Genomic DNA, 10,617 nt, shown 5'->3' with positions numbered 1-10,617 from the left:
ATCAGCTTTATCTTTCCTAGGATTATGATGCATCCAGAGTCGATCCCAGGAACACATGACAAGACTGATTTGTCTTCCAGTCCATTAAATGGCACCATTACACACCTTAGTGCATGTACATTAACGGAAATATGTTTTCCTATCATTTTCTCCTGATCTACTAAATAAAGAAATCACTAAAGATGAGAAAATAATAGCTGTGAATACTTCACAGTGCTTTAGCACCATGGGAGTGCCATATACCCTCTCATGTTTATACACGTGGCATATCTGTGAGATAGTAGCTTAGTGGTTAAGGCCTTTGGATCAAAAGGTTGTGAGTTAAAATCCCAGATTCACTAAGCTACCACTCCTGGGCCCCTGAGCAAGGCCCTTAACCCCATAGTTGCTCAGCATGTGATAACCACATAATGGTTTTTATTATTACACAACAGTTCTTAGGTACAAGTTTACAGTATCCAAATGAGAATATTCAGTGGGTGAAATTCGAGCATAAATAGTTTTTGGTGTCCACATGGGAACTGACCACAGCAGCAGAAAGTGTGTCAAGAAACTCTCTCTCTTTATCTCTGCCCCATTCGAATCTCAATTCCTTGTGAACAAATACAGATATAAAACTAATGAGATCTTTAATTTAGAATTGTAAAAAGGGACACCTCTGCCCTGTGCATGCTGAGATGCATGTTGTGCATGTTCTCCAGGTACTCCAGGTACTTTGGTCCCAACCCCAAAATACCTCTCCCCATTTTGAAAACTCGCATTATAGGCTGCTTGGTGGTACCAAATTGCCTCTAGTGTACCAAGTGTTGCAAAGGGGTGGAAAATTTACTGTAAATTTACAGAAACTTTCCATGGCAACTTCATCTGGGGGATTTTGGGAATATGTCAAGTTGGAAACTTACCAGGAATTTATGGGAATTTTTGAAAATGAATTAAAAAAAAAAATCGGGAAATGAATATAAACAGTATTGAATACAAACATAAATATTAACATTTGGTTGTTTGATTTTTTATTTGAAAATGACATTATTGACCTTGATTTTATTGTTAGTATAATTTTGTTGCACTTTAGCTTACACACAGCACAAGGAAGTTTTAAACATGTGATATTTTTTAAACATTATATAATATTTGTGTAATTTACGCAAATAATTGCCAAGATGGATTTTTTTTTTTTTTTTTTTTACAATATTTTGTGTGCAGGATTCAAGAAAACATGTGTTATGTTATGGAGAAATGCACAGTGCATACAAGGGGCTATAGCCTCAGTGGCCCTGCAGTAAGTGTGTATGTGATTGATAAATGCACAGGATAGAAATTCAAATGAAATTGCATTCATTCTGGTTGTTTCAACCCAAAATGATTGTGCAAGATGTTTTTTCAACTACATTTAAATTCCATGTTAGAGTCTAACCTGCAATTTTGTAAATGTATTTATCTAATTTATTGGATTAAAAACATGCACAGCCTCTAAAACAAGACAATACAACAAGCAAAAATAAACAACCCAACAATCACAAAAAAAAAAAAAATCAACAACAACAAAAAAAGGGGAAGGGGGGGTGGGTAATTCAATAAAATGAGCCCATTAATTCCAATATATTCTTGTTCATTCCCATGAAAAGTTTCTAGTCTTGGAAATTCCTAGAATTTTGCAACCCTAAGTGTACCAGTGCGACCTGTAATGGATATTGGGGTGTCCCTGTGTATGTGAGAAGTATAGAAAATTGATGGATGGATGACGATATTGGAAATGTATAATAAGTTATCATTGGTCTATGGCTGGTTTGGTTGGTTTAAGGTAGATTAGATTAGATTCAACTTTATTGTCATTGTGCAAGGTACATGTGCAGAGCCAGTGAAATGCAGTCATTAATAATGTCCACGATAACAACTTTAAAACTCAAAATCAGATCTTTTTTTATTTGTATTATTTTTTTTTTTTAAAGAACTGCAATTTAATGAAGCGTGGAATCTCGCCGTGGCCTTTAGGTGGCGGTATAAACTCCGGCTGCGGCGGCTGTAATTCCAGTCGACGGCTTGCTGATTGTAGTAGAGCGGTGGCGCTCCTGCTCAATCCTCCTCCTGCTCCTCCTACTCCTCCTGCCGCCGCCGCCTGCACGGGGAGCCGGCCGACATGGCGACCGCCACGACGCTCCGCTCCGCAAACAACCGCATCTGAACCGGTTTCGGCTGGTGTTCGAGCTCAGACTTTGGAGCCCGTATAGATACTAATTCTATTGAACTCCATTTCAGGTGTGTGGAAACAAGGCGACGTGGACGCGGTGCTGTGTGTGAGCAGGGTAAGTTCTGTCTCTGTAGCGCTCCTTGTCTTCAGCTCAGGCGGCGGTGTGAAACTTGGATGAGGGAGATGAATGGGTAGTCGAGTGTATGGAAGCAGGGGGAGGTTTATTCAGCTCGGTATGTGAGTCGAAATGGATGTATTGGAGTTGTGAAGACATGTGGATTGCTATACAGGAGATCATTTTGTCCTCCTCTGTTAGGCTGGAGGAGCAGGATCAGTATGATCAGCCACGTCTCCATTGAGCACTGCAATAGATTCCAAATCAAGTCGGAGGTGTAGAAGGTCTCGGACATCTTCTTCTCACTTTTCATTTCGAAAACGGGATTTTCTGTGTCCTGGCTTTGTGTTTGGCCTCGGATTTGTCTTGCTGGAGGTTACAATAAACCCGAACTGTTGCTAGCGTGTGTTCCAGTATGCTACTACAAAAGCCTGAACACACACACACACACACACACACACACACACACACACACACACACACACAGTCACACACAGTGAATATGTAGGAGAAGATCTCATGATGTTGATCTCAGGTTATAATCGAAGCCACATGTTTTCCAGTAGCTCCACAGCTTCGTGCCAGGTTTTCCCAACACACTGCTGTACATCTGATCTTTGTCCCTGTGGATCTGTCAGCTGTCATCCTACTCCTCTCACTTCTACATGTTAATTACTCACAATTAGTGGAGGATTACATGCAGTTATTGACACTAACTAATACACTGCAGTGTGAGTGATATGTGTAGAGGGACATGTCCATGTGATCCACATGATGAAAAGATTTCAGTTGGCCTCTGGAATGAATTTGGTGATTTAGTGGAAACTTGATCGTGGGTAAAACTGGCTGTGCCACACCCTAACCTGCTTAATGGAATGAGGGGTAATGGGGTTCTGGTGTTCACATCCTGAGGGAGAAGGAGAGGGTTTAACTCGGCATGGTGGTGGTATAGGGCAGGGACAGAGGACCTACTGTTCCAGGGTAATCTCCAACACACACACACACACACACACACACATACACTCACTCTCTTGTCTTACTGTCCTTCCATTGATGTAATCATTAATAACCCCAAACCTTTACCTTCAGCTAATCTTTAACTCTGTAACCAAAAGGAAACTTTTTGGCTCTATAAATGTTTTAAAATCCTGGTAGGGCCTTTAGGTTTTCAAGGGGGAAGCATTTTCTTCTCATGTGGACGAGACAAATGTTCCCACAAGGTCAAAACTATCCAATATTTATATCCGTGTGGGGACATTACATACACATACAAACCCTCTCTCTTAGTCTCTCTCTCTCTCTCTTACACACACACACACACACACACACACACACACACACACACACCCCACACCCTTACTGTCTCATGTGGAATTTTCTCTGTAAACAACTTCAAAGCCAGCTGGGACAGCAGTGGGGTCACAGCTTTTCCGGCCGTTAGAAACCACTCATGCTGTAATGGGTGGTTTTTTGCAGGAATCTACATTTTCACTTCCAAATCGGTCGCAGTGATGGAGGACGACTACTGCTTTAAATGTATTTAAACGAACAGAGAACTGTTGCATGATACTATTTAAATTTGGAGAAAGCCCACAAAACACAAACTCTCCAGTTTTTACTCTCTTGATGCAAGTAGGAAGTTAAGAGTTGTCAGATTTTGGGGGATGAGACAAGCAGTCCGTCTTAACCTGAACAGTAAAACTTTGCTGATATGATAATGACTATCAGCGTTAAAGCCTGGAACATGTTATTGGAACGAATATACTACATATCCGAATTGAATCATTAATTCTGTAGAGCATGTCTGCTAGTGACAAACAACAGATCGCGCATGTGAGTGGAGTAAAGCAGTTGTGCTGCAGCACGCCAGCATCGCATAACTTGGCAACAGAGACGCTGCAGTTGCCATGCAAACGTCAAAGTTGATTAGTATTAAGTAATGGTTGATATACAGAACCCTGTTTTTATTGTAGAATTAAAAAATGTGAAGTCAAGGTGTTTAAAATGAAATACCCAGGCCATATTTTCACCTGAACTAGATCAGAACAGTAGAACTAATCAATGTAGCTTTAATACTGTTTCCGAAACTGTGTTTTTATGGCTTCGTTCCACATCTGTTTTCCATCCTGTGTGTTTGTCTTAGTTGGAACATGTTCACATTCACACTAAGAAAATACACAACACCTCAATGTTTGGAAATAATTTCTTGCCGTGTGTGGATCTTAATGAGCACTTCTTCCTGTATGCCTGTTTGGGTGAAACTGGCCAGGTGGAGGTGATCATTAATTCTTGTTCTAATATGTTTAGGTTGTTGATTTACCATTCAGCATTGAGAGACTGAATATTCATAATGGAACGCTGGATATTCATGAGGCTTAATTAGGCTTAACCAAAGAAACGATGTGAATGAGTAATGCAACGGGCCACTAATTTAATTCTTCACTCTGAGCCAGAACTAACATTTCAGACTCATGTGATGGCTTGTTACTTTATAAAAATCTTTAAACAACTCCACGGTTTTCCAGCTTCAGATCTGCTAGAATGAAATGGATCCTCAGTAATACACATCGTGCTTTGTTTCCGTCCTCTGTGCGCTCTAGTCGGGTCAGTCTGGCCCTACGCCTCAAAGTGTCCGCAACAATAAAGTCTCAGCGTAATGGACGGTTTTGAGATTGTCCACTGCTTGTTGATCTTGAACTGGTGTCGATTTCCATTCGGAGGCATTTGTAACCCAGAGATTTGAGAAACTGCCCCACTGGAGAGGCATCATGTTATTTCACTGCATGTCCTTGATAAGGAATCATGATGAGATTGTGTGTATATATACATACATACGCACGCACACACACACACACACACACACACACACAATTCCTCGCTTTCTCTCTCTCTTCTCTCTGCTGTCTCCCCCACGGTCTCAGATGCCCCCCAGCCAGTGGAGGCTTTGTGGTGACATCGCTGGTCAGGAATGTGTGATAAACAGAGTGGAACAGACTTGGAATCGGAAAGAAGCAGCAGAGGTTTGAGAGGACAGCTCTTTCATTTAGTGCAACAGCTTAGAGAGTCTCTCAGTGAGAGAGCCTTGGACTTGTAAAACCCTTTTCTTACGACGTGTGTTCACATTTGTGCACACACACACACGTACACGCACAAAGGCTTACCTTTGTGGAAACCCAGGTCATGTTATGAAGGGGGGGTTTTGAGTTTCAGCAAAATGGAACAAGGGTGAGGTTTTTCTCTTCGAGCTCTAGTGCTGTGTGAAAGTTGCCGAGGCCTATGGAGAGATCAGCCTGCAAAGATCAAGCTGTTGTCACTGATCATGTGTGTATCTTCATGTATGTAATTCTGTTTGCTGGTAGTAATTTGAGAGCACACAGAAGATGGTGGCTTATTTGATGGCTGTCTCTTAAGGGATACATTATTCGGAAAGGGAACACTTCATTCTTTATTATCCACGGCCTCCTCTGGGTCCTAATGTTCATAGTATCGATGCGATCTAAAGTGATTGTGTCCGAAGCCTGTTTTCTGGAGTGCAGCAGAACTTGGCTATCGAGAATGGATACTACTCTTTTGTTGGGTGTTTTTGATTGGTCATATGGTGTGTGCATACCAGGGTTAGAGTGATCATCTGTAAATCTAAACATTTTGCAGATCGCACTCATACCTTTTGGTTTGATGCTTCAAATGTGATTTTAGTCCACACAAAAAAAAAAAATCTTGGACCCACTGTGGGAAGTCTGCAAGAACTGACAGAACATGTAGCATGGGTCAGTGGACACCTAATGCATGCAAAGAATATAGTAGAAGATACAGTTTGGTGACCATGGTTTTGGGTGTTGCAGGAGGGATATACACCAATCTGCAGTCTTTCCTCAATTTACGTTTTTGATGATGGCACTCACCAAGCAACCCACCCCACCCTCACCCAGCTGGGTTGAGATCTGCTGACTGGGAAAGGCGTAAAAGATCATTCCCATTATTTTTATTTCCAATCAAAACAATCCCTGGGTGGATGGAGCACGGGGGTCATCCCGGATGAAGCCACTCCCATCAGGAAATATTTCCTCATTCGATCAGTTTTCTTTTACAAGGACCCAAATATGCTTTTTAGAGCCACCAGTTTTACAGCCGAATACTACATTTGCTGTATATCCTGTACATTATACATCTTTAATGGCGAGTTAAAAGTAGGGCTGCACGATGTATCGTATGATTTATTTGAAGACTCACATCACATGGGTAAGCGATATAAGGTAGACTCGTGTGCGTGACGGACGTATCTGTGGATTGGAAATGAGCTCATTTGCATATTGTGGCCTTTTATTGATCTACCAAATGTGTGACAAGCAATATATAGCGCAGCACAGTGTGTTTATCGTGATAAAGTGAGCCAAATTAATTTTCTCGGACCAAACGTATCCCAGTGTTCAGTGTAAATGTACAATCTCGCTTTCCGATTGCTACAAGATAAACTTCACGGTTATGCTCCCTTACAAGCGATGTGTATGCTGTGTTCATTTTCCAGGCCAGTGGAGGGCGCGAGGAAGACCATGGTGGAACAGGAGCCAACGTCCTCAGCAGGGCAGCGTTTGGGTGCCCCGGAGTCTCTGGGCGTCAGCACGCTGGAATCGGGCCAGAAGCCGCCGGCCATGTCCGCCGGCCGCCGAATAGCCATCAGGGTGCGCATGCTGGATGACTCCGAGGAGATATTCGACATCTCAGTGAGTGGCGCTTTCATATTTCATTTCCTGCTCTCTAATTTGCCAAACTACGGGTTTGTAGTATCGGAGGTTTAATGGGCTGGATTAAGTCCTAGTGCCAGAGTACATTTTCGATTGGTCAGTTGTTAAATATTGCGAGGCATAAACAGAATTTTTACACATTCGTGACTGTAGGAATTTCTTATTTTTTACTAAGATCAGAGTTTTAGGAATGCATCATTAAAACCACCAATATAAAAAAATATCAGTTGACATGAGCATAATTTTATTAAACTGCTTTGATTGTTGTTTTGAATCCTTTTTATTAAGTGCATTACAGTTTGTTTTAAGTTGGAAAATTGAGAAGTTGCTGCATTAAAGTAATCCTGTTTAAAAATCGTACATTGACAAGAATGTGTTCATTTTTGACAAGTGATAAATAAAAACAGATGGTGGTAATAGAGTCCACAGTGTGTGTGTGGGGGGGTGTGTTGGGGGGTGTGGGAAATTAAGAGCTGCCTGCTTGACCAACGCATGTTGGAAAGGACTGGCTGCAGTTAGCTGTTGACATGGTAACTGAATGATTTAAATAAAAAAAAAGTTGCCTGTTGCATGAATGAGCAGGAAGTAGAATTATTCTGCTTCAAAATCCACACCTGCGGTTACGCATTCACAATCACGCCTTCTTACGCTGCTAGTAACTGATGCTGTTTCAGACCGATTGACAGTAATTGTTTGTTTCCTGTATGTCCGTGTGTAAAATTGTGAGATTATGAGCGAGTTTTGTTTGTGAAGTTACGATCAAATAGTTGTCTGCTCCGTCTGGTGGAAAGATGCGCTTTTGTTTTGCCGTGTGTGCGACATTAACTAGGCAGGCTAAAGTTTGAAGTCGCCATGAGGTTCAAATCAGCTACTGTGTGTTAGTCCCGTGTGTGTGCGCGCATGCTCGGAGATTTGGTTTGTGCAGAAGTGTGTGAGGTTTTGCGTGAGGTCTTTTTCTGCTCTCCATCTGATAGCGATCCTGATTTTTAGAGCTTGATGGAAGCGAGTAGTCTTTAGGGTTTTGCTCCACTTCCCCAGTGTGAGTTTGTGGTCAAGCTGCATGTCGCTGCGAAATCTGAAGCAGGATCATCACGCCGGGTGGAGTCTGAAACCGTATGTTTATTTTAGATGGAACCTGCAATATCGCAAATTTTCTCGGGCCGCTGCTGAAGTGTAGAGGGAGTGCGAGGGAATGAGAAATGCTTTAGAGAGGTAGTGAAGGAAAGGGAAATCAGGCAGCTCTTTTTCGTGTGTGTGTGTGTGTGTGTGTGTGTGTGTGTGTGTGTGTGTGTGTGTGTGTGAAAGAAAGGGGTTGAGGAGAGTTGCCCAGAGCATAAGCTGCAATGGAGTAAAACTCTGTAATATAACACACAGCTTGATGTCCAGCCCTCACACTTGTGTGTGTCTTCAACATTTCAATCCACTCACTGCACAGAATAATGCTTTTTTGGCATCAGCACATGAGGACTATAACTTTCACACAAAGCATGCCGTACTATTTTTAAGATCCGAGATTTTCCTTTTCCTCTTTGTTTAGAAAGAGAGAGGAACTTGGTCAATTAGCAAAAGAAGTAAGAAAGTAATTGTGCTTCAGTTCTGTTTTGTTACTATATATATATATATATATATATATATATATATATATAAAATATATACACAGTACAGACCAAAAGTTTGGACACACCTTCTCATTCAAAGAGTTTTCTTTATTTTCATGACTATGAAAATTGTAGATTCACACTGAAGGCATCAAAACTATGAATTAACACATGTGGAATTATATACCTCTCTCTCTCTCTCTCTGTCTCTCTCTCTGTCATTGTCTATCCCGAATTCATGCCCAAGTTAAGTACTCTAACGAGCAAACAGGAGAGTCCTAAAACATTGAGCATTGCCAAATGTCCCACATTATAGTTTACCATATTATAGTCACCTTTATAATTTGTTCTTTGCTTATTTGGTGATTGTTCCAGAGCCCCATTAAGTTATGTTTACTTGTGTTTTTGAAGAGCATTACACTGATTCTTAGTGAAATTGAATGTCAATGGATAATGAAGACAAAATATAGATGCAATGTGGGAAAAAATTTAACAGAAATGTGAATATACCTGAATATGCAATATAAATGTCTGTTAAGGATTATGGATTTTTTTTTTTATATTGGAATTATTTATTGTAATGTCTTTTGGGCCTCTGCCAGCATGGGGCTGCATAAGTTCCTCCTTTTTGGAACTGCACCATAGTTTGTTTGAGGAGCGATGCTTAGGGGTGTAATAATATACACTCCAGTCAATCTGATTTACGATACTGGCTTCACAGTTTATAGAAGAATCGATCTCCCTAGAATGTTTTGAAAACAATTGAAATAAAGAAAATGTATGACTTTTGTAGACTTTTATTTCAGTCATAATACAAACACAAATGTCTGTGTAAAATGAACTGCACTTAAAATAGACCAAATCTTAAAAAGTAAAAACTGGGATTAAATAAAGTGCCTGACTTTAAATCTTAAAAAAAGAAAATAAGAAAATTAAAAAATAAATAAAAAGCTCTGTAGCAGATATAGAGCTTCAAAGTCGGATAAAATGCCCATTTTCCACAATCTCTGTTTTGAAGCAAATTTTTAAGTATTATAATTGTTGTTTATATATTAGCATACACTTTGTGTTTTAATGTGGATGACTGTTGGTAGTCTTTGCACAAAAGAGCATGGTCATGTGATCAGTGGCCATACACCACATCCCCTTTTTTTTTTTTTTTACATTGTAAATAAGTTAACTATAATTAATATACCAATCCAGGTTTGACTTTTAGATAAGTTTGTCAATTTCTTAGATGTTTTGCGGTTCTTGCATATTGAAGAGAAAAGACTGAGCAAGCTGCTGAACAGGTTAATTCCACTGCATTACACATCTCTGTGTTCAATCAGTAGGGAAAGTGTTTAGTAGTGGAATGTGAACACTGGCCTCCTCCCCTGTCTACCTGTCTGTCTGTGGTTTTTCTTCTTATGGAGCTGCACAGATGTTGCTAAAAAGGGTAATTGCAGCTGGGTATTTTCCCCAAAAACAGCTCAGTGTTGTGCTTTGTGGCCTGGAGCTGGTACATGTGTGGACCCAGCTGTTTAGGAATGAGGTTTTGCGATGTTTCATGCGCACAGGTTATTTATTAGTAGTTTTTACGCATGCAATGAATATTTAATTAATAATTGATGAATATTTAATTGGGTAAATCTGGGATGGCGCCCTGAGCAGAGCTTCACCACCCAACACGGCACGGCCAGTTTAGCTGTGCTGAGAGTTCAGCTTCCATCCTTCTGTTCAGTTTCATTGCAGCACTCTGAAATGTCTCGCTGAACATTTCGTTGAGAAAAGAGCTTTATGTTGTGAGATTTCCGTCATAAAGCATTGCATAGGATGACCGTTTCAGAAATGATATCTAGCACAGGGGTCCTGACTATAATTTATTTTCCGCAGCTGATTTTTGGTATTAAATTATTAAAAAGGAACACAGGAGAGTTGTTCAGTTGCATTTATTTGAAAAAGGAGGCTGCTGTTTTGGGAAAATAATCACTG

The 10,617-nt window shown here is 40.5% G+C and overlaps 1 protein-coding gene across 2 annotated transcripts in view; it reads left to right on the top strand.

Moving 5' to 3' along the window:
• Positions 1-2,043: 2,043 nt before the first annotated feature.
• LOC124381809 (FERM, ARHGEF and pleckstrin domain-containing protein 1) overlaps positions 2,044-10,617 on the top strand; it is a 43,739-nt gene continuing 35,165 nt past the window's right edge. Inside the window, exons 1-2 of one of the 2 annotated variants that reach the window (XM_046843689.1) lie at positions 2,044-2,303; positions 6,829-7,024. In XM_046843689.1, coding sequence (XP_046699645.1) covers positions 6,854-7,024 — 171 coding nt within the window. In that variant the 5' untranslated portion in view covers positions 2,044-2,303; positions 6,829-6,853. The remainder of the gene's footprint in view (positions 2,304-6,828; positions 7,025-10,617) is intronic. The other variant, XM_046843683.1, reaches the window with a different exon arrangement.

Source organism: Silurus meridionalis, chromosome 3, assembly GCF_014805685.1.
Source record: "Silurus meridionalis isolate SWU-2019-XX chromosome 3, ASM1480568v1, whole genome shotgun sequence".
Lineage (NCBI taxonomy): Eukaryota > Metazoa > Chordata > Actinopteri > Siluriformes > Siluridae > Silurus > Silurus meridionalis.
Note: the sequence above shows the minus strand (reverse complement) of the source record. Positions and strands in the feature narration are given on the sequence as shown.